Below are 27645 nucleotides of genomic sequence, written 5' to 3' on the forward strand. Positions count from 1 at the left end.
ATGTTGGATATAGAGATTACTTAAAAAAAAATCTTGGGGCACCTGGGTGGCTCAGTTGGTTAAGCGTCCGATTTTGGTTCAGGTCACGATCTCACTGTTGGGTTCATGGTTTGACGTCCGTGTCAGGCTCTGTACTTAAGCTCCGAGCCTGGAGCCTGCTTCGGATTCTGCGTCTTCCTCCCTCTCTCTGCCCCTCCCCTGCTGGTACTCTCTCTCTCTCTCTCTCTCTCTCTCTCTCTCAAAAACCAATAAACATTAAAAAACATTTTTAAAATAAAATCTTGAAAAAAAAGAATGGCTTTTGAAGAGACATTCTTAATTTCGATGAAATCCAGTTTGTCCGTTTTTTCTCTTATGGATTGTTTTCAATAGCTCATCTGGGAACTCTTTGCCTAACATAATGTCACAAAGATTTTCTGTTTCTTTCCAGAATCTTTATATTTAGGTCTGTGACCCATTTGGAGTTAGTTTTTGTATAGAATTTTGGTATACAGTGCAAGATGTGGGTTGAAATCCATTTTTTTCATATGTATGGACATCCAATTGTTCTAGCACCATTTGTTGAAAAGATTATTCTTTCTCCACAGAATTAACTTTGTGCCTTTGTTGAAAGTCAGTTGACTGTGAATATGTGGGTATATTTCTGGATTCTCTATTCTGCATTGATCTCTTGGAACTCTGTGCTGTTCCATTGATCTTTGTCTATCTTTATGCCGATACCATACTGTACCTTTATAATAAGTCTCAAAGTCAGAAAGTCTAAATCCTCCTACTTTTTTCTTTTCAAAGTTGTTTTTGGGTATTTTAGGTCCTTTGAGTTTGCATTTAAATTTTAGAATCAGTTTATTAATTTCTACCCCCCCCCCCCCAAAAAAAAAGAGCCTGCTGGGATTTTCATTGGGTTTGCTTTGATTCTAACTTTCAATTGGGGAAGAACTGACATCTTAATGCTATTGAGGCTTCCACACACATAATACATTTCTCTATTTAGGTCCTTTTTCATTTCTCTCAGAAATATTTTATACTTATTTTTTCCCCAGTCTTTCTTTTCTCTGTTACTTGTTGGAAACTTTCTATTGCTGTGTCTTCAATCTCACTGATTTTTTTTTTTCTTCTGCATTGTCTAATCTGCCTTGTTATGGACTGAATGCTTGTTCCCCCACATTCACCCCTAATGCATATGTTGAAGCCCTGACTCCCAAAGTGATGGAATTAGGAGGTAGGCCTTGGGGAGGTGATAAGTGTGGTCATGAGGTAGGGTCTTAGGATGGGATTAGTGACCTTATAAGAAAGGAGTGACACCAGAGATCTTACTTTCTCCACACGAAGAAAGGCCACATGAGGACAAAGAGAGAAGGGGGACATCGGTAAGCCAGCAAGAGAGTCTCACCAGAGCCAAGGAGGCTGGTACCCTGATCTTGGACTTCCAGCTTCCAGAACTGTGAGAAATATGCCTCTGTTGTTCATAAGCCACCCCAGCGTGTGGTACTTGGTCATGGCAGCCCCAGGTAACTGAAACACGCCTTTAATCCCATCTTGTATATTTTTCATCTCAGATATTATACTTCCTTCTCTCGATGTTCAATTCATGTGTGTGTGTATGTGTGTATATATATCTGCCATGTCTCCATTCAACGTGTCCTATCTTTTCCCTAACCTCTCGAATACGTGTAATGCAGTTGTATATGTTTTAAAAGTACATTTTGTAATATTTATTTATTTTTGGGAGAGAGAAAGGGAGAGACTGCATGCACACAAGCAGGGGAGGGGCAGAGAGAGAGAGGGGAGACACAGAATCTGAAGCAGGCTTCAGGCTTGGAGCTATCAGCACAGAGCCTGACGCAGGGCCCAAACTCACAAACCGTGCGATAATGACCTGAGCGGAAGTTGGATGCCTAACCGACTGAGCCACCCAGGCGCCCCATAGAAACATTTTTATCGTTTGAGATCTTGCTTTTAAGCTTTGTTGGACAGGACCAGAGAGGTATTTAAGTCCATGGCTAATTTTGCCCTAACACTGAGGCAAAACCCTTCTGAGTATTTGACTTGAGGCTGCCCAAATTATGAAATTCTCTACTGTGGTTGGTGGGATGGAGAGCTATTCCCAGCTCTGGGGATTGTTCCCTCTAATCTGTCAGGATGATTCTCTCCCCAGCCCAGGGCTGTGTCCGCACACCTGTGCTCTGATGATGCTCTGATGGAGGGGGCCCCCTCTGCATATCTCCGGAGCTCACTCTAGGTAGCCCTCTCCTCTTTGGAGCTCTGTCCTTCAGACTCCAGCCACGCTGGCATTCCACTTTCCCAGCTCTGTCCCCTCCATTCAGGGCATTCCCCATACCTGTGCTGTGGCTTGGAATCTGTGTCCAGGCAGTGAGCTGGGGTAACTGTCGGACTCACTTCGTGTGTTTCTCGTCCCTCAGGAATGACTGTCCTTCATGGCCTGATGTCCACTGACGTCAAAATCACTGGGCGCCCGGGTGGCTCAGTTGGTTAAACAACAGACTCTTGACTTCGGCTCAGGTCATGATCTCACAGTTCCAGAGATCGAGTTCTGAGTAGGCCTCTGCACTGACAGCATGGAACCTGCTTGGGATTCTCTCTCTCCCTTGCTCTCTGCCCCTCCCCTGATCACTCTCTCTCTCTCTCAAAATAATAAACTTTAAAAAATCGTTGCTCACTCTCTCTCTCTGTCTCTCTCTGTCTCTCCGCTCCTCCTGGGATTCTCTCTCTCTCCTTCTCTCTCTCTGCCTCTCACTTGTGCCCTCTCTCTCTCTCTCAAAAAAAAAAAAAAAATCATTCCTTTATATAGTTTGAGTGTTTTTGAATTTTTTCAGTTGAGGGGTACAGCCAATCTCTATTATGTGATCTTGACCAAATGAAGTCCTATTAAATTATAAGTATGCAAATTATAAGTATAAATATAAATTATAAGTATCTCATATATAATATGCACTAGACAATATATACTATATATGCTAGTATATATGAAACATATACACAAAAATAAAACTATGATATATAGCTTAATCTAATCAATCTAATCTAATCTAACTGATTAAGCTATATATATATATATTATAGTTTTATTTTCAGTTATATATATATATATACATATACACACATATATACACATATACATATATAGCTTAATCAAAAATTAAAAGCCTCCCTCTGTGCCCCTAACCCCCCAATTTCATTCTTGCCCCTGCTAGGGGTACGCACTCTAGCACTGGTTCCTGCGTATCCTTCCAGAAGTGTTTCTGCTTGTACAAGTACATATGTATCTGTTGTAAGTGGTATCGTACCATGTAAACGGTCCTGTATCTTGCTTCCTTCGCTTATATCTTAGAAATCTCTTCCTACCGGCACCTACAGGCCTATCTACCCTTTATGCTGCAGCGTATTTCTTACAGCGAGTGTTCTATATTTTATTTAGCCATCCTGTACTGATGGACGTCAGTTCTGCTTTTTTTCTCACTGCCACAGTCAATGCAGCGGGAATACAGATACATATATGCACGCACTTAGCACGCATGCAGGCATGTATCTGCAGGGAGATTCCCAGAGAGATTACCAGAAAGCCAGGGCTGGTGCTCTAAGCGCCAAAAAGATACCTTTTGAAATTCAAAGTGGGGGGAAAATGCCTTACTGTAAAATGTGCTTTTGTTTTTGAGAGATACGGTCTCACACAGAGGCTGCCTTGAAGACAGCTTCTTCCCGGATTTTCTATCTTCCCCACATTTTGCTGTTTTTTTCAGCACTGGTTGCAGCCACCTCCAGTCACAAATTTCGGCGCAGGTGAAGGATCCCTGCTTACCCACAGGGGGCGCCCAAGGAATGCTTGCTGATTTGATTTGATCGCTGCAGAAAGTTCTAACCAGACTGTGCTGCTTCAGCAACACCTAAGTAAGATGGTCTGATGACGGCTGGGTTTCGCATTCAATTCAGGGACATGAAGCTGTCCCTTCACGGCCCGTGGAAGCCAGGCAGCGATCACAAAATAGCAAGTTGCAGGCAGAGATTGCATTAAAATAGTCCGTGCTGGACGTGGTGTCTCCAGTTTGGGAGCCCCACTGGGGGTAAGGGGGTGTCTCTCAAGTGTCCTCCTTCTCATCTTCCCAGTCCCACCCCGTCTACCTGCCACAGAGATTCCAGAAAGAGAATGCGTTTCCCATCAGCATGCTTGGAAAACGATTGGAAAAAAAAAACAAAAAAACCTTGAAGAGGTGGATAAGCGGTCTCTACTCAGGGGCCACCTAGTATCTTTAACACCCGAAGTGGGTAATTGTTTGAACACCCTGGTCCTCTGAACCACAGTGTTCCCAGTAGTACTTTCGTTCCTGGTTACTGTTGATATGATTGACAAATACCAAGATTACATTTCAGGTTTGTTTGTTTTTTTAAGTTTATTCATTTATTATTTCTGAGGGAGGGGAAGGGGCAGAGAGAGAAAGGGAGATACAGAACCCCAAGCAGGTTTCAGGCTCTGTCAGCACAGAGCTCTGCTTGGGGCTCGAACCCACAAACTGTGAGATCATGACCTGAGCGGAAGTCGGACGCTTCACCGACTGAGCCACCCAGGCGCCCCTACATCTGCATTCAGGAAAGATTTCATGTGTGAACTAAAACGTCCACTTTCCAGGGTACCTGGGTGGTGCAGTTGGTGAAACGTCTGACTTTAGCTTAGGTCATGATAATGCAGTTTTCGAGTTCCAGCCCAGCGTCGGGCTCTTTGCTGGCATCTCAGAGCCTGGAGCCTGCTTTGAATTCTATGTCTCCCTCTCTCTCTGCCCCTCCCTCACTCACTCTCTCTCTCTCTCTCTCTCTCTCAAAAATAAATAATAAAACATTAAAAAAAATTTAAATGTCCTCTTTCCAAATAAAATTATTACACCTCGAAGGTCACACTCTGCTTCACCATTGTACGTTGTGGGCACAAGTGGTCACATAGAATGACGGAATGGAGGTAACCAAGTTTTGTTTTCTTCCCATCTCGGCTCTCCTTGCGTATCTCTGGTCTGCTATCTGAACAAAGGTGTACAAGGCATGCCGGGGGGTTGGAGACGGAAACCGCACCCAAAGAGAGTGTCCTGATTCCCAACCGTTAGGAACTTACTCTCAAAACAGAACCCAGGGAGTCTGCATGTAGGAGGGCAGACAGGGTAGTCAGGGGTTCCCTGAATGAACTTCTACGTGTACTATATTTAATAGAGAAGAAGCAATAAAAATGCGCAAATTTGAACCTTACATCTTATTAAAACTCAACAGTAACTTCAAAAGGATTACCACAGGACCCAATAATCCCCCCCGCCCCCGATATATAATCAAGAGAATCGCACACATATGTTCACAACAGCATTATTCATGATACCTGAAAAGTGGAAACAACCTAAATGTCCACCGACAGATGAATGAGTAAACAAGAGTGGCCCGTCCACACCATGGAATGTTATTCAGCTTTTAAAAGTAATAAAAGGGGCACCTGGGTGGCTCAGTCGGTTAAGTGTCCAACTCTTGATTTCATCTCAGGTCATGGTCTCACGGTTCGTGAGTTCGAGCCCTGCATCGGGCTCTGCGCTGACAGCATTGAGCTTGCTTCGGAGTCTCTCTCCTCTCTTTCTCTGCCCCTCCCCTGCTCTCTCTCTCTTTCAAAAATAAATAAGTGTTTTAAAAAGGGAATAAAAGTACTCATATCTGCTACAACATGGATGGACCTTGAAAACGCCACTGCCCCACCCTTGACCTGAGGCTGCTTAGAAGTCCCCTGAAGGTTATTCTCAAAAGGCCTGACTTTTAGTATTTTCAGTTGCTAAATTTTTGGAAGTTGATTCCCTGAGTCTTTAGGACTGGGTTATCACATTTACCATTCCTTTTTACTTGAGCTGTGGCCAACTGTCCTCAATTTCTCTTTCTCACTTAATGGCTTCTGAAGTTCTTTTCACTCATCCATCCATCCATCTGTCCGTCTCTCCATCCACCCCCTCATCCATCCATTTTTCTAAATTCATTCAACCAGCCCAAATCGTGCACCTACTACGTTCCAGGTATTTTACTAAGCAGGGGGGATACAATGACAAGGAACACGAAAACAAGGTCATTTCCCTTGTAAAACTTCCTTCAGAGCCTCCTTACTCCAAGTGTGGTCCCCGGACCAGCCTCAGCTGGGAACCTGTAAGAAACACAGCATCTCTGGCCCCACCGCAGCCCAACTCAACCAGAATCTGCGTGTCTGTGCTTGTACATGCATAGTGGATCTCGGGAAAGATAGAAAAAACTGATAATGGTAATTCTATCTGGGAAAGCTGGAAGTAGCAAGGGGTGATGAGAAGAATCTAAATTTTGCTTTATACCCATCGTAGATACTGCTCACATTATTATTTTTGAACATGAATGTTTAGTGCTCACAAAACACTCTGAATCTTTTTGGTCTGTTTCTTGACTGCCTTCAGTGTGTAGGACCTTCCTGTGTGGGGTATCTCTTCTTCTTCTTTTTTTTAATGTTTATTATTTTTGAGACAGAGAGAGAGAGAGCAACCAAGGGAGGGGCAGAGAGAGAGAGGGAGACACAGAAGCCAAAGCAGGCTCCAGGCTCTGAGCTGTCAGCACAGACCCCGACGCGGGGCTCAAACTCACGAACCGTGAGATCATAACCTGAGCTGAAGTCGGCTGCTTAACCGACTGAGCCACCCACGTGCCCCATGAGAGTTCATCTTAAAGATCGTACAAAGTTTGCTACAAAGTAAGCATGGTCAGTATGGAGGGGGTAGAGAGCCCACCATACAAGATAGGGGTGGGTGTTAAGCCTTTCTTTCTAGGTTCGCTGCGGAGAATAAACGAGTATATGTAAAGCATCAGCTGTACAGAAATTGCTTAATGTTATTCCTCTCTGCCTTAGGTCTCTCCTAGCCACCATCATCTGTAGGAATTTTAGGCAAGTCGGGGAAACCTCCCATGGACTGTCACACTTCACTGACGAGGACCGTTTATTTGAGGGTTAGTTTCTTTCCCGTTTCAGAAGTGGAAGAGGCCCCCACAAATCAAGCTCCCCTCTTGTTCTGTACCTTGACCTCTCATTGCCGCTCCCGCCAGCCGAGGAAGGGGGCAAGTTTCTTGATGGATCAAAATATTGGTGTGGAACAGAAGGTTGAAGCCTCTTTCCGGCACAACAACCTCTCGGTTCTAGATGCCTATTCATTCAGGCAGCAGCGTGCTGGGTGCTGGGACTTAGGGGGGAGCTGGACAGACATGGACTCTGCCTTGCAATCCGTCCCCAGCCCCCTTTATGAAGTTAATTTTTGCTGAAGTATAATTTATGTACAGTAAAAGTCACCCTTTTTGGAGGACAGCTCTGTGGGCTTTGACAAATACTGACAATTGTATAGCCCCCGCCACAGTCAAGGTATAGAACACGACCTGCTGTCCCCACCCTCTTGTTTTCTCACGCTCCTTTGATCCTTTGTGGTCAGTCTTATCCCCTCCCCCAGCCCCTGGCAATCCCTGATCTGTCTGCTGGCCCTATGCATCGGTCCTTCCAGAATGCCATCTACACGGGATCACACAGGACGTGGTCTTTTGAGCCTGTTTCCACTTAGCTTAATACATTTGAGGTTCCTTTTTATTGCTGAGTACTATGCCACCCCATGGCCGCACCACTTTGGTGCTGTCTTGGGGACAAAGAGGACAGGAAGACGACTCACCTGGACCAGACTGGTCCTAAGCCCTTAAGACTTTGCCAGAGTGGATTACATCACGTTTGCTCCCATAGGCAGTTAGGTGGGACAGGCACATTCGATTGTTATGGAAAAATAGACAAAGGCTATTTTTGCACCTCTGTGTGGATTGAGAAACTCAGTTCACTTTATTTTATTATTATTTTTTTTTTTTGCATGTGCTTTGATGGGGACAATACGGGCCCAGCTGGCCTGAAATGAGCAAACTTCCCAGCAACGCCCCGCTCCCCCAGGCTTTATGACAACAGTCCCGAGTCACAGAGGTCCTGCCCATCCCTAAGGGAAGAGCCTTCCCCTTCCTGTGGTGCGGTGGCCCCGCAGAGTTTTGCCCAAGCGCAGCTGATGGGGGAGGATGGAGTTTCTGGGAACCTCTCAGACCGCCAGTTACTGTGGCCCCAAGAAAGCCTGTGCCTTCAGGGCACTGCCCCCCGCTGGGCCCGCCCCGGAGACCCAGGAATGTTACCAGACCTATTCCCTGCCTGGCTACCGCTACCTGAAGTCATGGAGACCCAGCCTCTTCTACAAGGTCTCCAACGCCCAGACCTGCGTGGACGAGAGAGCCACGTGCCGCAGCCCCCTGAGGCCCCCCACCATCCTGCCAGCGCTCCGCTCGGCGCTCTTCTGCCGCTACAGCCCACGCGACTGGGACAAGTCCAACGATCTGCAGATGCGAGGGGCCGAGGCCTCACGGCTGTGGGCCAGCCGGCTGACGGGCGACTCCATGCGGCTCATGCAGGACAAGGACGAGCTGACGCGCCAGATGCAGGAGGGGACCTGCCGGAACCTGGGCCAGCGGCTGTCGGACATTGGCTTCTGGAAGTCCGAGCTGGGCTACGAGCTGGAGAGGCTTCTGAACGAGACCCACAGCATGGAGACGGTCAAGAGGCGGCTGGAGTGTGCGGCCGAGGAACTCAACTGTCCGCTGCAGGTGAGTGTGGGTAAGGTGGGGGGGGCGAGGCCGCCGCTGAGATGCAGCCCCGGCTTTCTGCTCCACCCGAGGGAAGGTCAAGGCAACAGGCACCTTGCAGGTGGGTTCCAGCTGCGTGATTGTCTGTGATCAGTTCCTACGGCGCAGGATTATTCCAGTCAAATCAGGGTTCCTGAGACTGAACCGGATTTCCTTTGCTCCTTGGGCTTACATCAGAACTGCAGAGGTTTTATCGAGACATTCCAAACGCGCGTGTGTGTGTGTGTGTGTGTGCGTGTGTGTGTGCACGCACGTGCTGGTCTTTAGAAGATATACTTAAACTAACTGCCGTGTTTTTCTCCAAAGCCCTTAACACTTTCTAACATACTCTGTAACTTACACATATACTTATTTATTTATTTTTCTATTTTTTTAAATGTTTATGTTTAAGAGATGGAGAGACAGTATATGAGTGGGGAAGGGGCAGAGAGAGAGAGGGAGACACAGAATCCGAAGCAGGCTCCAGGCTCTGAGATGTCTGCACAGAGCCCGACACGGGGCTCGAACCCACCAGCCGTGAGATCATGACCTGAGCCGAAGTCGGACGCTCAACCGACCGAGCCACCCAGGCGCCCCGCACATATATTTACTGATTGTTTTTTTCCCTGGGCAGGGATTTCTGTCTGCCTTGTCACCGGTGTGTTCCAGACTGATACCCGGCTGTGACGGGCAGCGTGTCTGTGCTGGTCCTTAGTGAACAGTGTCTGTGCTGATTGCCCGTGGTCTGGACCAACGTTTTGAACATCTCCCCAACATAGCACAGTGCATGGCACACAGTAGGTGCTCAACAAATATTTGTTGACTAGACGAATAAATACCTGAATGTGGGCATTCTGGACACTTCTTGTGCTCCAACCGTATCCCAGATCGGTTGGGATTGCTTTTGGCTGCATGTAATGGGTACTGGCCTGCAGCTCGGCCAAGAAGGAATTTATTGTTCTGCCATAATGAGAATTCTAGAGGGAAACAAAGCGGGCTGCTGCAGCTTCCACGTGATGCCGGAAGGGACCCAGGTGCCCGTCTTTCTGCTGTCCCATCCTTAGTGTGTGGCTTTTGTCCTCCTGCTCGCAAGGAGATTTCATATCTCGTAGTTCTTGCTGCTGCTTCAAGGAGCATTTTGATGTTCTCGTCTGAGGCAGAAAGATAGGGGTAGGGCAAAGAGCAAAGGTGCAACCGTGTCAGGGAATGAGAGTTTTCTGGAAGGAAGCACCATGCGTTTCCATTTCTGGCCCATGTGCCAGAACTCTCATGGGTTCCGTGGCTGCAGAGGAGTCTGGGTAAGTGAGTGGTTTTCACTGGGTCCTGGAGTGGATGTTGGGTAAGGAACTGGCATTATCTGCCTCGTGCCCTGGGGGCTAATTGCGGTCTCATAGGATGATGTTCTGCTGCTCCGGAGACCTTTCAGTTCCACCTCCCTGGACAATGGTGACTGCCTCCTTCTTGTCCTCCCCACTCCTGCCCTCCCTCCCATTTTCCAGCCAGAGGGGCGATTTTAAATATTAAACTGGATCTCCACACTCTCTCACAAAAACCCCCTCTGTCACTGACTCTAGAGCCTGCGCAGCCCAGCCCGTGCTCACCGCACTAGCCTCCACGTCTCCGGTTCTAGTGGCTTCTTGTGTGCTCCCCTCCTACCTCAGGACATTTGCATCCGCTGTTCCCTCTTCCGGGCACATTGTTTCCATTCTTCTCTGCTGCTGCTGCTAATTCAGGTCTTGGTCTGTCACCACCTTAGAGAAGTCCTTCCTGGCTAACCCCCTACCGGTTCCTCCCACGCACTCACATCACCCTGACTGTTCTCATCCAAGCCCTAATCACAGGATTGTGTCTCTGTGTGTGTTTACTTGTGTGTGTTGTCTCCTCTCTGTTATGGCAGGGACCATCTGATCGGTTGATTGTGGTATCCCCAGCACCTTGATCGGGTGTGGTCAGAAGAGGGGCTCAGTAAATCCTTGTGAAATCAGTGAACCCCTCTCCTTTCAGAGTTTGCAGGTGTGTTTGCCACCCGGCACCAAGATGCGGTGCTCGTCTGCTTCCTTCACACTTCTGCTACTCTTTGTGACATCACAGGCTGGCGGCCCAATCACCACCCTTTCTCAGCCCCCTGTTGCGGAAGCTCCCCTGAGCAGCCCCTTGTGAGGCCCGTCTTCTGTTCCCCTCTGCCCTTGTCCCCACGACATGAGCCTCCAGGTGTGCGGCTGTGCGACAGGGTTGCCTGTGTCTCCCTTGGGCCTGATCGCTTTCCAAAGCTCTCCCCCCACTGACAGATCTTCACAAAGGGGTTTTCACGTATATGCGTAGTTAATACTGATCGACCGTATTTTTAGGGCTTTACATTTGTCGAGCTGACTTCACCCAAACAGCTAATCTGTGAGAGATGCAGCAGTATCATACCCATCCTCAGTCATGGCATCTCACGGTCCCCACCGAGAGACAAGTGGGGGGTGTGGAAGCTTACCCACACGCACAGCCATGCAGGGAGCGTACCCACATGCACAGTGATGAAGCATCCAGGTTTCCTGGGGATAAGACAGATCTTGGCAAATGTATTTGTGAGTCACCTCCGTTCAGGGTCTATATACAGGTGCGGGGAAAACACTATTTCCTGCTGCTCCCTACAGGTGGCCGTGGAGTGTCTGTACCATCGAGAGAAAAGGATAGGGACTGACTTGGTCCACGACAATGTGGAGAAAAACCTTATCCAGGTAAGGTGCCTCCTGGGTCTGCCCAGCACCCCCCGGGGTGAGGAGGGGGCCCCCTGCTGGTCAGAGAGGTCTCTGATCTGCCTGTCAGGAGCAGAAGTCACACGTCACCCCAAGCAAAGTCAGGGCTCAGAAAGCTTTGGTGGGGGCCGAGGTTGCAGGGGATGGGGGGGTAGAACAGGGAGAAATGAGGCCATTGGACCCTTCCAAATGGGCATCATGATAATAATACCAATAAATAACAATAATAAAAGCTAGCGTTTGTTGAAACCATGATTACGCCATATGTTAACTAACTTGGATTTAAATTTTTTTTTTAATTTTTTTTTTCAACATGTATTTATTTTTGGGACAGAGAGAGACAGAGCATGAACGGGGGAGGGGCAGAGAGAGAGGGAGACACAGAATCGGAAACAGGCTCCAGGCTCTGAGCCATCAGCCCAGAGCCTGACGCGGGGCTCGAACTCACGGACCGCGAGATCGTGACCTGGCTGAAGTCGGACGCTTAACCGACTGCGCCACCCAGGCGCCCCTGGATTTAAATTTTTTAAAAAAGCCAGCGTTTCCAGAGCCACTATTTGTCACACGCTGTACCATTTCATATGCATTATTTAACTTAATGATAAAGTAATCTAGCGATGAGCATTGGGCACATAGCAGGTGCTAAATTTTCTTTTAATCTGGAATTATATGACAAAGGAAGCAAGTAAGTTAAAGAATGTGGAGCCTCCACAGCTGACCCTTAGCCAGCTGGCCCAGGGATCACGTGCATGCGATGAGGCAGGAAATGGATCCCACCCTGAACTTTCATCTGTGGGGTCAAAGGTGGGCAGTGAGGGGTAGGAGGGTGGGGCCACTGGTGGGGGGGGGGAGGCAGAGTGCCCTGACCTTTTGACATTTTTCATTGCAGGAAGTGGATTTGCTAAAATGTTGCCAAGAACACATGAGAAAACTAGCTCAAAGAATTGATATCCAGATGCGGTAAGAGCTGCCTTCTCTCTCCCTTCTTGGAATCTATTTTGGGTCTCCCCGGGCTTCCGAGGGCAAGCGGACGGGCTCTCGGTCTCTAGGTGGTTCTTTCGGCCAGCGTGTGCTGGTGAGAGTTTGACAACAGGCTCTCTGGGAAAGAAAGTAAAATTCGGATTTGCAGCATTTGCCAATTTCGGGGCTGTAAATGCCTGCCCGCCCCCTTCCCCGTGGCTAATTTCAGTGGGCAGCTGTGCCCCGTCTGGTCGCTCTGATTTTGCCCTTGGGGTCATGACAAAAGAAACGGCCTCCCTGAGGCCCCTCTTAGCCTGTGGCTTCTGCGTGTGAGTTCTGAACTGTGGGAAATGGCAGAGCAGCGTGGCATCAGGCACCAAGGTGAGTGGCCAGGGCATCTCTGGAAGGGATCTGGTGGACGCCTGGAGCCAGGAGTCTTCAAAAGAAATCGGCTTTTTGTTCCTGGAAGATGACATAGCCAGTATCCTGACAGGCCAGGAGGCTCCCCTCTTAATTAAAAGGAGGCCCGAATTTTAAAGGGCTTGGGGCCCATAGCTGAGCCCTTGGCCCCCGGGTCCCCTGGAGGCAGCCTTCCCTCCTGACTCCTGACACAGGAGCTGGGCACTACCTTTAACCCTTAACAGCCCACGCTGCTCTGCTGGTTTCTCCTTGTCATTTACTCAGACACCGAGACCAAGAGAGCCCGAGCCTCCCCTCCAGCTGCATGGGGCATGTGGGTAGCCTGGCTGGGATGCTGAGGGGTGCCGGGCAGCTTGCACATGAGCCCTGGGGGCTTGCTGCTCTGGCTTGCTGTGACAGGAGATAGTCACAGGGGATAAGAGAGCACCCGGGGCGGTGACCTAAGGGTGCGGTCAGGGCCGCCGTCAGAGGTGGTGGGGTCCGAAATGAGATGCAAATACAGCAGTGGCTGCAGGCACAGGTGGGTGGACGAAAGCAGAGTTGAGTTCTGTCATTTGTTTGCCTGGGTCCTGATTTCTGACATTTCCACTCCCATGTTCCACTATCGTTTGCCGCATGTTTGTAAATTAATTTGCTTAAAAAAAAAACAACGCTTACATACTTGTATTTTATTTATTTATTTTCATTAAATTTTTTATGTAATGTTTATTTTTGTTGAGAGAGAGAGAGAGACAGAGCACGTGAGGGGAAGGGCAGAGAGAGAGAGGGAGACACAGAATCGGAAGCAGGCTCCAGGCTCTGAGCTGTCTGCCCAGAGCCCGACGCGGAGCTCGAACCCACGAAACATGAGACCATGACCTGAGCCAAAGTGGGATACTCAACTGACTGAGTCACCCAGCACCCCTACATACTTGCATTTTAAAGGGAACATTTTAACAAAGAGAGCGCTTTGGGCAGGCACATGTCTTGATTGTATTTTTCTTGCCCTTGTTTTTACGATCACCCATTCTGGACAAGAAAGAGTGGTTTTCCATTTGTGGTCGACATAGAGCGATGGCAGACCATGGTGTTGTGGTGATAGAGGGCTGGAGTTCGAGCCAGCAGGGGGAAGAAAAGCCCAGAAACTTGGAATTGGGGGGCTGGGCCCCAGAAGGGAATTCCTAAGACAGGACTGGGGGTGGGAGGGGACTGCGGTGTGACCCCAGCAATGAACAGGATGTGGGGGAGTAAGGACAGACAGAGAAATGGAGAGGAATGGACACAGAAAGAGGAAAATAGATGGAGACTGGGGACAGACGCAGAGAGGTGAAGGCAGCCCAGGCAGGGAGGGTGGGAGGAGAGAACCAGAGCAGGTGGAGAGGTGTCCCTCCCCTTTGCTGGGACTGAGGACCAGCCACCCTCCATAGAGGCTGTTTGACCTCGGGCAGTGGCCCATTTGTCAGAGGATGGCTTCCGGGGCACCCTAATTAATCTAGAACTGGCCACAGCCTCACTGATGGGGTAGAACTCAGTGTGGCCTTGCCCCAGTGGGGAGGCTCCATCGCTGACCTCAGGTGGCGGCCACCCTGGCACTGGGCTGCTGACTCAGGGTTTTGTGGGTGGGGCCTCAGGCCTGCATCTGGGCAGAACTATGTCCTTACCTCACCAGATGCTCCGTGGCAAAGCACAAAAGGCACTTCCTGGCGGGGCACAGGCCATATTCGAGCTTTTCCTCATAGGCCGCCATCAGGGTGAGCCGTGGCACTGGGTGGGCTCTATGTCATGGGCCAAGGAGGGGAGACAGAGGCGGCCCCATTTTCTCTAGGCTTATTAGCATGGGCTAGGAAGCTGGACCAGCTGACCAGGGATTCTGAGGCCCTGGGTCCCCTCTGATGCTCTGGCATAGATGTTTTCTAGCATTCTGGTCTTCATGTTCCAGTTCATTAAGCAGGACAGGGCCCCCTTTCTCCATGGCTTTGCTAATTCAGAAGGCCCCAGGAACCTCAGGATGGTTCCTCCTGTCCCAGCATGACTTCCTGAGCATTTTGATAGGTGGGAGCCCACCACCAGGATTTACTGTCCTTGCTTTTGGCCTCTTTGAAACCCCTCACCAGCATCCGGATCCATAGCAGAAAAAGAAAGTGTAAAAAAGATGAACAGAGACAGGGGAGAGGGACAAAGAGAGACACAAAGTCCCCAAGACAGAGAGAAACCAAGAAAGATGAGGCAGAAAGAGATAAAGATCAGAGAGAGACAGACAGACGGACACACACACACACTCACTTTAGGTGGTGTAGACATCACCTGGCTTAGTGAAGGTTATTCCCTTCTTTATTCCCTGTCACTTCAAGGCAAAAGTCCTAGTCGATGCTTGTGTGTCTTTAACACAGACTAATCTTATTTCAATCAAGAGAGAAACAAAAAGGTTCAGGCTTAGAACCTTCTGGAGACAACAGATTCTGTCTAGGATTCTGTTCGTGTTTACTTAGTATTTATGTTGGAGGTGACCCATTAATAGGGCTACTGATGTTCCTTTAAAGACAGTGAGGTAGATTTTCCCTTTAAAACACATTTATTTATATTTTAAAAAAGAAAAGTAACAAGTAAATAATAGTGCAGGTATTTTGAGAATACGGCAAGAATCACGGAAGTGGTTCTCCAGGGTCTGGAGTTGGGCACACGGTGGCCTTTAAATCTAAGCTTCTTGGCCAAGATACTAACCCTGCAGGTGCAAGTACTCGGCCTGCCAACTGTCCTCTCCTCACCTCTGCTCTGTCCCTGACTCCGCCCAGTCCCTGATTCCAACCTTCCTTGAAGGTCTCATCCCTGGCTCCGCCCCATCCCTGACTCCACCCACTCTCCGATTCCACCCATACCTGACTGTCCACTCCTTGGCTCCACCCACCACGGACTCAACCCAGACCCTGACTCCACCCATCCCTGGCTGCCCAATCCCTGGCTGCACCTAGTCACCAACTCTGTCCAATCCCTGACTTCTCCCCAGTCTCCAGATTCCACCCTTTTTTGACTGTCCAGTTAGTTCCTGACTCCGCTTAGCTCCTGGTGCCGCACAAATCCTTGACTCCGCCCTGTCCCTGATTCTGCCCTGTCCCTGATTCTGCCAGCCTTCATACGCTGGTTACAGGTCTCCAAACACCTGGATGTCTCTACCTTCTTTGCTTTTTACACACGTGGTGCCCTGAGCTTGGAATTCTCATCCCCTCAACCCAACTCGGTTCACCTGTCTGCTGTTGTTAGGAAACCCAACTCAGAAACTTCCTCACCCTGAGTTGGTGGCTTCCTTCTCTGTGTTACTTTGTACCCTTTTCAAACCTTTACTGTTGCCCTTCTCATTCTTTATTCATTTGTGCTGAATTTACACAAATCTGTGAGCACCTTGAAGGTAGGGACTGGGTGTTAATCATGTCTCTTCCCTCTGTGCCTGGCAGAAGGTCAGACACAATGATCTGCGAAGGGATTTAAATTGACTCCAGGCTTTTTCCAAAGTGTGAATTCGTATCTTGCAAGTCAGGTCAGCAAAGTACAGCTGGGAGGGCCAAATCTGGCCCGTAGCCTGTTCCTGTAAAGTTTTATTGGGTCACAGCCACGCCCATTCATTTACCTATGACCTAAGACTGTTTTCCTGCATAGTTGAGTAGTTGCAACGGAGATCGTACGACCCACGGAGCCTAAGATAGTTAGTATTTGGCCCTTTACAGTAAATGTTTGCCCATCCCTGTTCTAAATGACAACGGATCTGCTTGGATTGGGGCGAAGGAAGAAGTACAGGGAGGCGCTGGGTATGCGGTGGGGGCATTAAGGTGGGAAAAAGGCGGAGAAGCCATTGAGGGTAGATCAAGCACCCTCCTGGGAGTCCAGAGACTTGGCTTTCACCAGTGGCTTTGCACCACCCTCCTGGCTGACCTCGAGTGAGGGACTCTGGGCAAGTGCACAGTTTACGGACAAATCCCTGCCCCCCACAGGGATAACCGAGATGCTCAGCATGCTCTCGAGAGGGACCTTGAGGACAAAAGCTCGGCCCAGTTTATCGATGAGAAGTGCTATAACCTGAGGAACACGTCAGACTGCATCACTTTCTTCCACGGCATGGAGAAAGTCGATGGCACGTAAGTCCTGGGTTCTTGGTCCCCCTCTCTGGCCAAGCTTGGTGAAACTGAGGGCTTCTGGGTCTGCTCCTGCCAAGAGCCACAAAAAGTCCTTGTGCACCAGTAAAGTAAGAGGCGAAGTGGTTGAGTGGGGATCCTCAGTTGCAAGCCACAGAATCCAAATCTGGCTAACTTCAGACAAGATGGAATTTACTGGAAGGCTGTGGGGGAGCCACAGACTCCAGGAGAAGGCTGGAAGGGAAGGTCCTGGCAGCTTGAACGAGCCAGGAAGTGGGAGCTCATCAGCTGTGTTGTCAGCGCACTACCGTCTCTTTGTTCTTGCCCCCTTTTACCCAAGATTCAAATTCCAGCGAGAGGGTGCAAGGGATTGGCTTAGTGAGGGTCCCACAGCCACTGCCGTTGGGCCAGGGCGTGCCGGGCACCCTGACTGGCAATTCCACCAAACAAATTCTGAAACAGAACGGGTGTAACCAGAAGGAGGAGGCATTCAAGCTCAGCTGGGAGAGTAACTGATGCCCTCCAGTGAATGCCTGGCTTCAGATTCAGCCTCCCCACTAGTGCTTGGGGCAAAGTACTTAATCTCTCTGGGCTCTGATCTCCTCATCTATACTGGAATAAAAACAGTGCCCACCTCCCAGAGTTGCTATGAGAATAAAAAGGTGGGTGTGGGGAGCGCGGAGCACAGAGCCTGGTGTGGGGGAGTGACAGCAGCTAATATTTATTGAGTGCTTGCTGTGTGACCCCATTTACTTGTCACAGCAGCTCTGGGCTAGGTGCCTCTGTGTGCCTGACAACGTCATGGGCATGTCACTGTTGATGGAATTTCATGCAGAACTAGGGCCTGCTTTCCCGATCGGCAGTCCAAGGTCAGGGTCATGATGGCTGGACAGAGAGGTGCTCTGGGTACAGGTGGGGGGGGTGGTGGTATCTATCTTGGTTTCATTTTTTTTTAAGTTTATTTATTTTGAGACAGGGTGAGCACCAGAGAGTGCATGTGTGGAGTGGGGGAAGGGCAGAGAGAGGGAGAGAGAGAATCCCTATTTGGGGCTCCATCTCATGAACCAAACCATGAGATCATGACTTGAGCTGAAATCAAGAGTCGGCTGCTTAACCACCTGAGCCACCCAGGTGCCCCTATTTTGGTCTCTTAAAAAAAAAACAGCAAAAAACTTCTAGCACATAAAATTGTGCTTGGCACTTAGTAGGTGTGCAGTAACTGTTGAATGAATGAATGAATGAATGAATGAATGAATGAATGGAAGGGGAAAGGGAGGGAGGGAAGAAAGGAGAGGAATTTCTTGTTCATCTCCTTGGCTGGAGCCCGGGGCCACCTCCTGGACCTCAGTAAATACCCAAGGGTTGAAATGACCCTTTGGGGTTGCCGGCAGTATCAGCTTCTGGGGACCCTCCTCCTCTTCCTGACAAGGCGACTCGACTCCCCTGTGGGGCTGGCTGGCCATGCGAGCAGGACTTCAGGGGCCTCGGCCCCCTCAGCCGCAGCTGGAGTCTGGAGGATTCCCTTCCCAAATGGATGCCTTCCTGAAAGCTCACGGCCGAGACTCGGAGCCTGCTGGGCACTGCACTTTACAAACAGCATCTTGTGAAGGATAAACACTTATCAAGGGCTTGCTGTTGCGGTGGCCAAGATAGGGGTTTCACATTTAGTCGTTCAACCACCCCGGGGCGGGGGCGGGGGGGGCGGTAGGCACCATTATTATCCCCTTTTTACAATGAGGAGGCTAAGGCTCAGAGAGTTGAAGTGACTGGACCCATCTGAGCCCACGTTGCACTTGATCTTAGGCAAAAGGCCGAGGAGCGATACTCTGAGCCCACCTTGGGCACCAAGCCTGTGTGTTTTACCTGGGCACCTTCCTGCCTCCTGGCAAAGCCTGCCGCCTCCTGCATCTAGAGGGCACAGGCCCCAGAAACCACACCCCCCCTACGGAGGCACACCAGCCGACAAGCACATCCCCCCCAGGGAGAGTGTGATTGAGCAGGTTATTTGGTTATTTTCTCTCAGAAGCACAGCTGTCTGCTCCAGGGGAGGGCAAGGGCTTAGAGGTTGCTGCTCCTGACCTTGAACAGTGCCCCGTTCAGCAGCAGGAGACAGAGTCAATCTGCAGTCTCTTTCTGCTGTCCCTGGTGCCTCCCTCTTCCTGGACTGATGGTGAGTAGCTGTGTGACCTTGGCAAAGACACTTTACCTCTCTGAGCCTCAAGTCTTTGTTGGATGAAAGGTCAGGATCAGACACAGCACCCACTCCCATCTCCAGAAGGCTTAGACCTCCTTTACGGCTTGATTTTTAACTCCTGCAAAAGACAGACAAGACAATCACGTATTATATGTTTGCTTTTTAATTTCTCTTCACCATGCAATCTAAGCGTGCTTTAAAATGTCTGAAAAGAGACTCCTCTTTCAGAAAACTGACTCTCTTTTTTCTCTACTGCCTGAAAATAAAGATGATTTATTTAAGAACTGGAGGCTTCCCAGCTAGAAAAGACCTTAAAAATGTACCTAGTGGGGGTGCCTGGGTGGCTCAGTGGGTTAACCGTGCGACTTCAGCTCAGGTCATGATCTCACGATTCCTGGGTTCGAGCCCCACGTCCGGCTCTGTGCTGACTGCTCTGAGCCTGGAGCCTGCTTTGGCTTCTGCGTCTCCCTCTCTCTCTCTCTGCCCCTCCCCCACTCGAGCGCTGTGTCTCTCTCTCTCAAAGATGAATAAACATTAAAAAAAAAAAAAAAGGGTACCGAGTCTGGTTGACCCCAGACCTGGAGCCCGCTCAGAGAAGTGCGTGTCCCTCCTTCTCATGGGCTTCCCAGAGAGGACCCCCATGCAACACATTGGTTGTATGTTGCAAGGATTTCCGTACTCAGGCAGGAAGTACCTTCTGTTGTCGAAACTGAATCGCTTAGGCTTCACCGCCTCTGAGAAGCCTTCCGGGACTGCCTTGAGAGCCATCCTTCAGCCGCCCTGCGGGCGGTCCCAAAGTGGAGACTGCCTGCTGCAGACCCCCTTTCCATGGGGTTCCCACTCGGGCTCGGCCAGTAGGGGGGGCACCAGCGCGAGGCTGAGGGCAGGGAGAGAAGGATGTTGGGGGTTTATTCTCCCAGCACCCCTCCCCCGCCAGGGTGTGTGCTCCTCCAGGGCTCCCCAACCCCTTCCTCGCCCTCTCCCCTTGCCCTTCCCGACTTTGGTGGTGACGGTTTCGTGAGCTTGCTCATCCAAGGGCGCCTCAATGCCCTCTGAGCGTCCTTTTTATTTCCTTTTATGACCCTGACGGGCACGTAATGACCACCTCCATCAGTCCCTCTCTGTCTACAGTCCTTCCGTGTGTACAGATCTTTATTTAATGTCCGTCTTCCTCTACTGGCAACTTCGCGCCCTGAGGACAGGGAGGTTGATGTTCTTGTGTATGGTTCTCTCCCAAGTGCCTAGAACGATCATGGCATGTGGTGGGCATTCAGAGAACTCTGGTCAAATGAATGAGTCTGTGCAGTGATCGATGCGGAACGGAAGCAGCCCTGCAGTCAGCATGTGCCCCCGAGGCCTGCTTCGCGGCCTGTGTCTGTGACTTCGGGGAGGGTAGTTGACAAGGAGCTTCTCGAAGGAATCTCTGCTCTGTGACAAGGCACCAAGTGCCCTTTGGGAGATCCGCTCTCGCTAGGCTGCAGCCGCCTCCTCTGTGAAGTGGGGGGTTTGGATTAGCCCTGTGGTTCTCAACCGGGGCGAGGGGACAGTTGTCCCCTCCCCCAAGGGGCACTTGGCAATGTCTGGAGCCATTTTTAGTTGTCGCGACTGGAGGGGAGCTACTGCTGGCATCTAGTGGCTAGAGGGGGGCTCAGGGTGAACCCCCCCCAACAGAGAATGGTCCCGACCCAGATGTCAGGGGTGCCTAAGGTGAGACTCTCCAGATCGGGGGTTCCCCAAGGCCTGTCTTCAGCCCCCCGATTCTTCTCCTGTGTTCAGTTCGTCTTTGTGCCCCCTGCAGGGTCTCCGTGCCCGAGACCTGGGCCAAGTTCAGTAACGACAACATCAGGCACTCACAGAACATGCGGGCCAACTCCATCCGGCTGCGGGAGGAGGCTGAGAACCTCTTGGAGACCTTGTCAGACCAGATGTGGAAGCAGTTTACTAACACCAACCTGGCCTTCAGCGCCCGCATCTCCGAGGTGACAGACGTGAAGAATAAGCTCCAGACACAGCTGGCTAAGGTAAGCGAGACGCCCCAGGGCCACAGTCCACGCTTCCGAATCCTCACCTCCTCCCGAGGGCGGCAGCAGCATCTGGCCAACCTGCCCTCCTGCCCCGTCCCACCATCCCAGGTCGACCAACTTGTCCACCAGTAAAGATGAGGGTCCCTGAGCGTCCCAGGATTCGAGCATCTGGGATAAATCTTTTCCTTGTGCCCCTGGTGATGAGCTTGGCCCGGCTGTCACCACGGCACCCAAGAAGCTGCTGACGGCCCCTGGGGTCCTTCACTCCATCTCGGGGCCTTGCAGCTGAACGTGACCGGTGAGAGTGGGTGCGGTTATCAGAGGCCCAGAAAATGGGCCCGAGCAGATCTCCGCCCACATCAGCATCTTTGCAAATGTAACCTTTTACCTTCAAAGGCTTCCCCAGCATCAGGGGTGAAGGATGGGCTAATGTCACTGTCTTTCTGCCTCCCCCATACTGCCCTCTTCCCTGCTCCTGTGCGAATGCAACAGGCCGCCCCTCACCTCTGGGGGGGGGGGGTCCTCTCTGCATGGATTTTATGCTCCCTGCTCTGCACACACTCGGTGAGCCTCCTGGGGAGTCACATGCGTGCTGGCCGCTGGCTAGGAATGAAAGGAGGGGCCATGCAAACAATGCCCTGATCCCCCTGGCACTTGCATTCTGGAAGAGAGCGGTGTGAAATCTGCACACAGGAAGGACTTAGGGATGACCTTCCCATGGCAGGGTGTGGTGGGGGGGGGGGGGAAGGCAGGGGACTAGCCTTGGACCTGCATTCATAAAATAGTTATAGCCACAAAGGTATGTTGTATGTATATTTGGGGGGCAGTGAGGGGCCTGCAGGCAAGGTTCAATGGAAATTGCTGGGCGGTGTAAGCCCTCCACATACACCACCCTATAGCTCCGGTAGCAGGTGACAGTTACATCAAGAGCAGGTCACTAGGGAGTTAGGCAGCCAAGGGATGTTGGGAAGATTATTCATTCCCAAGAGCGGCAGTGAGTGCAAAGGACGTGTGGAGGATGAACTTGGAGCACGGAGCAGGCTCGGGTCATACGGTCCTGGCAGGTCCTGGTGAGGGGTCCGGATTTTGCTCTGAGAACAGTAGCGAGCCTTTGAAGGGTTTTAAGCAAAAGGCACTGGGCTCCAATCTTATCCCCAGGTGGGTCTCTTTCCTTCCTGGAGGGAAAAAGGGCTGCAGAGGAGAAGAGTGCTCACAGGGAAATGGTTAAGAGGCTCTGGAAGGCGTCCGGGGCGAGGGGATGGCTGCCTGTGCCAGGGTGGGGGGGGGGGAGAGATGTGAGATATCTTCAGAAGACAGAGTTGACGTCTATGCCTTCCCTCCCCCCTTTACTGGACATTTTTCTGTTAATCTTTCCAGAACAGGGTTGAGGAACTTTTTCTGTTAAGGGCCTGATTCTATTTTCAGCTCTGCAGACCGTACAGTTTCTGTCACAGACTCCGTTCTGTTCATGTAGATGGGCCACAGACAGTAGGCACACAAATGAGCACGGCTGCGTTCCAATAAAACTTTATTTACAAAACGAGGCAGCGGGCCGGACGTGGCCCACAGGTTGTAGCTTGCTGACTACAAACGGCATTTTATGTAGTTTATCATCGCTCCTTCCAGCCCACAGTGTGGGGTTAGAAGCATGGAATGCCTGGGTGTGAATCCTGGCTTCACCATCTCTGCAATCCTGGACAGGTTCCTTAACCTCTCTGTGTCTCAGTTTCCTTCTGTGTAGAATAGAGATGATAATGGTTCTGACCTCCGAGCTGCCAGAAGGATTATATAAACCCGCTGAACCGGTGCTTGGAACATAGTAAGCGCTGTGTCGGTGGCCGTGATTTTCCTGTATTGGTTGGTTCACTTGTCTGTCTGCGTCTCTTCAGGGCATCGCCCCCGTTTCAGCAAGGGAGCCCCCCTGCTTAGTGTACCTCTCAGCACATAGTAGACACCCCTTCAATCTTTGTGTGATGAAGGAGAGGAACCTACGAGGTTGAATTTTCTGTTGTTTTTTTTTTAAAGAATGATCCATGAATAATGCTTTTAATTTCAATTTTCTTTCTCTCTCCTTCCTTCCTTCCTCCCTCCCTCCCTCCCTCCCTTCTCCCTTCCTCCCTCCTTCCTTCCTTCTTTCTTCCTTCCTTCCTTCCTCCCTCCCTCCCTCCTCCCTTCTCCCTCCCTTCCTTCGTTCCTTCTCCTTCCTTCATCCTTCCTTCCTTCCTTCCTTCCTTCCTTCCTTCCTTCCTTCTTCCTGGAAGAACTGTCCTGTTATTGTGGTAAAACAAACATAACAAAAAATGTACAATTGTTTTAGTCTGTTCAGGCTGCTCTAACAAAAATACCATAGACTTATAAACAACAGACATTTATCCCTCATGATCCTAAGCATCAGTATCAAGGCACTGGCCGATTCATTGTCTGGTGGCGGGCCGGTTCTTGGTCCACAGGCATCGTCTTCTCGTGGTGTCCCGGCAGAAGGGATTTTTGAGGCAGCTCTCTGAGGTCTCTCTAATCAGGGCACACCCATCCCATTCGTGAGCCTCCTGATGACCTAATCACTTCTCACAGACCCCCCACGTCTTTTTACTGTCACGGTGGGGATTAGGTTTTGCCGTGAATTTTGGGAGACACAAACTGTTCAGTCCGTAACAATCATTATTACGTGTAGAGTTCACTCGTGCAAAGCTCCGGCTCATTGTTGTGCGACCACCACCGTCCGTCTCCGGAACGTTTTTGCGTCTTCCCCAACTGAAAAGAACTCCCGTGTTTAATGAACTCCCTCCCCACGAGGCCACTCCCCCGTCCCCTGTGTCCCTGGCAGCTGCCATCCTAGTTCCCGTCTGTTATGAATTGACCGCTCTGGGTATTTTGCACCTGTAGAATCATACACCCTTTGTTCCTTTGTGACGGGGTTGCTTCACTGGGTACAGTATCTCCGAGGTCCCTCCGTGCAGTAGATCATGTCAGAATGTCCTTCTGTCATAAGGCTGGACAGTATCTCATCGGATGGGTACGCCGTGGATCCGTTTCCCCAGGGGGACCCGGGGATCGCTTCCACCTTTTGGTTATTGCACAAGCATTTTCTTTTAATGAGACATTTTTTATTGTGGGTCAAATGTCGCACGTTGGCATGTTTCGTGGCACAAAGTCTGAGGCCTGGAGGTGACGCGGGAAGCTCCTTTGGTGGGTTTCGGGGGCTGGTTTCTCACCCGTGAGACCGGGAACGAGAATTCCTCCTTGAGGACATTGCTCAAAGTGGATTAAGGTGTGGAGTCTTGTGTGCGGTGCTTGGCGTGTGGTAAACATTCGATAGAAGCTGACTCAAAGTATTTATATTATCAATGGAGAAGGAAAACTATCTTTTGGGTGGAGGTGGGGAGCACAGCCTTTTCCCTAAATTTCTCCGGGCAAGTTTGGGATTATTACTAACAGTCTCATCCCCGCTGATCAGAGACGTTTTGCAATCATGTGGATTTTTATTAATAGTCATTAAAAAAAAATTTTTTTTTATGTTTATTTACTTTTGAAAGAGAGAGCGAGTGCAAGCAGGGGAGGGCAGAGAGAGAGGGAGACACAGAATCCGAGGCAAGCTCCGGACTCTGAGCAGTCAGCACACAGCCCAACGTGGGCTTGAACCCACAAACTGTGAGATCATGACCTGAGCCAAAACCAAGAGGCAGACGCTTAACCACCTGAGCTTCTCAGGCACCCCTGAGGGTGCTCCCTTTAAAGTTATAACTGTTCTGGGGTACCTGGGCAGCTCAATTGGTTAAGCGTCTGCCTCTTGGTTTTGACTCAGGTCGTGATCTCACAGTTCGTGGGTTCAAGCCCCGTGTTGGCTCTTCGCTTACAGCTCAGAACCTGCTTGGGATTCTCTCTCTCTCCCTCTCCTCCCCTCTCCTGCTTGCGTGCTTGCTCAATCTCTTAAATAAACTTAAAAAAAAAAAAAGTTTTACTGTTCATTGTTGAGCTCAGCTTGATTGCTTTTGGCAAGAAGCATTTCCGGAGAATTCTAGGGCCCCATCCGCACCTGTGCTACAGAGCAAGTATTTGCCCAAGTGGTCCTAGGAATCCACTTAGAACGGCCAGGTCTACACAGTTCCCCATGCAGACTTTGAGTCCAGCAGGAGTTTAGAAGACAGCCTTAGCTGTGTACCATGATCCTAGGGTTCCGTCCCCGAGGCCACAGCCCAAACCTTGTAACTCATCCTGGGCCCCGTCCTTGAATTTCCCCCTTGCACTTTCGGGCCTGTGGTGTGCCTCAGTCCTGTTGACCTCTGCTAGGAGAGAGGCTGGTGACTTCTCCGGGCTGAAGCAGTTGATGGCCTGGGAACAGAATGCTGCTGTTGAGAGCTGGGGCCCCCGGGGGCTCCAGATCAGCATAAGTCCTCACCTGCATCCAGTGACGGAGTCGAACATGCCTCGTAGGAGGTGGACCCTCAATATGGGGGAAAGGCGCAGGGTTGGGGGAGGCATGGGGACACTGCGATAGAGCAGTGCTGATCCTGAAGTATGGGAGCCAGGCCCTGGCAGGGGAGGTGACGCTGTGTGTGTTACGAGCAAGAAAGTGATTCCTCCTTCCATCTTTTCTCAGTCCTTTAAGTGATCTCAAGAGGGAAGTCCCGATCGGATGCTAGAATGCCTTCTTCGCCTGTTTTAAACAGAGAGCGCCAGCCTCCGGCTAAGAACTTGGGGGCAGGCAGCAATGTCTGGCCAGTTTTTTTTAAAGTGTATTTTATTTCTTTATTTTGAGAGAGAGAGAGAGAGAGAGAGAGAGCATGCACGCATGAGCTGGGTAGAGGTAGAGAGAGAATCCTAAGTAGGTTCTGCACTGTCAGCACAGAGCCCAATGTGGGGCTCGAACTCACAAACCGTTCGATCATGACCTAAACTGAAATCAAGAGTCAGACGCTTAACTGACTGTGGCTCACACTGTGGCCAGTGCCCCTGGCCAGTGTGAACAACATGGTTTTCCATGGTTTCGTCCATTTTTATGGTTACTTGCACTTACGGATGATGATGCGGATGCGGGTGATGATGCGGATTTTCCCCTGACGATAGTGATGTAAAATTTTATACTCGAATCAATGCATTTAAGTTTTTTTTTTTTTTAACAATTGAGTTTATTTGAAGAAAGAGTTGTTAGTTGTGTGACGAGTGGTGGGAGGGGGAAGGTGAAAACAGCAGTGTAGACCCCTGTGTGTCAAATATCTCTGCATGTGCGCTAATGGCCGGTAGTACCCGGGTATTTCATTGAAAGGCAGATTCTGGCTGAGCAGGTCAGGGGCCTGAGGGTCTGTGGTTTGAACAGGCTGGGGCGGGCGGGGGACGAGGGTGTGAGTGCTGCCAGGAGGAAATAGCTGGACTGGAGGTGATAGAGCGAGTTGGCTTCAACAGACATCTGGGTATGCAGCCGTCTCCTCCCCTTCTCTCCCTCCCTCTTCGTCCTCCCTGTCCTCCTCCCTTCCAGACTCAATACTAGGGGGAACCAAACCCTTCTAAAAGGCAAACCTCGGCCCTCCAGTCTAATCAGATTTGCCCTGATGGCATCTGCTTTCCAAGCTTCCGAGCCGAGCCCTGTCAGCCCTCCCTCCACGGATGGGGCCTGTTTACCCCCTCCTGCGGGTCAGCCTGCTTCGTGCAGAGGCAAACGCCCCTCCTGGGGTTTCTGCCACCCCTCGGTGGGTCATGATTTTGACGAGTCAAAATCCCATTTTCCCATCTTGAGCGTTGGTGTGGTCGGAGCAAATGAGGACGCCAGGAGCTGGGGCACCAGGATAAGCCAGAAGCCCAGCCTCTTGTCAGGCTGTCAAAGAGAGAAGTCGGATTTCTCGACTTGCCATGGACAGCTGTCTCCCTGCATGCGCGGTGGGCTTTCTTGTCATCAAGGGCAGCAAACAGGAGCAAGCTTCACCCTGAGGACTTCTACCCTGCTCCCTGCTGCACCTGGAGCCCTCCCATCTCCCTCTGTGGCTCCGGCTTCCAGATGCTTCCAGATGCTTCCAGATGCTTCCAGATGCTTCCAGGTGCTTCCAGATGCTTCCAGGTGCTTCCAGGTGCTTCCAGGTGCTCCATCCCAAACATTGGAGACCACTTGGATGCCTCTCTTCCTCTCCCACCCCACGTCCACTCCATCAGCAAATCCGGTTGGTTCTATTTTCAGAATGTCATTGTTTCTCTCTGCCCCCTCTGCCTCCACCCTGGACCAGCCTCCACCATGTCTTGCCTGGATTACTGCTGTGGCCTCCCTGCTGCCCTGTTTGCCTTTGGTACTTTCCATGGACTAGCTGGCAGCTAGTTAAGAGGGCATTTGGTTTACCTTGACAAAAAGTTCAACCGCTTTGGATTCTTCCAAAAACCTTGGGAGTTTGGCCCGAGAGTGCAGCCTCTGTCTGGATAGAAACTGCCAGTGTCCGCGGATCCCCATGTTCACCCTGAGCAGGCTGCTCTGCCCCACCGTGGTCCTGAGAACTTCTCAGCGGCCCCTCCCCTTTGCAAGGTAGCGCCTCGCGAAATGCATG

The 27645-nt window shown here is 50.5% G+C and overlaps 1 protein-coding gene across 4 annotated transcripts in view; it reads left to right on the forward strand.

Annotated features, from left to right (window-relative positions):
• The first annotated feature begins 8048 nt into the window (after positions 1 to 8048).
• The window catches only part of TEKT5 (tektin 5), a 73770-nt gene continuing 54173 nt past the window's right edge, over positions 8049 to 27645 (forward strand). For all 4 annotated transcript variants that reach the window (XR_007147800.1, XR_007147798.1, XR_007147799.1 and 1 more), the window contains exons 1-5: positions 8049 to 8658; positions 11319 to 11402; positions 12310 to 12380; positions 16763 to 16906; positions 20896 to 21118. Coding sequence is in view for 1 of the 4 variants with exons in the window: in XM_047838812.1 (XP_047694768.1) it covers positions 8083 to 8658; positions 11319 to 11402; positions 12310 to 12380; positions 16763 to 16906; positions 20896 to 21118 (1098 nt within the window). In the remaining 3 variants the exon portion in view is untranslated. The remainder of the gene's footprint in view (positions 8659 to 11318; positions 11403 to 12309; positions 12381 to 16762; positions 16907 to 20895; positions 21119 to 27645) is intronic.

The sequence above is a fragment of the Prionailurus viverrinus genome, chromosome E3, assembly GCF_022837055.1.
Source record: "Prionailurus viverrinus isolate Anna chromosome E3, UM_Priviv_1.0, whole genome shotgun sequence".
Classification (NCBI taxonomy): domain Eukaryota; kingdom Metazoa; phylum Chordata; class Mammalia; order Carnivora; family Felidae; genus Prionailurus; species Prionailurus viverrinus.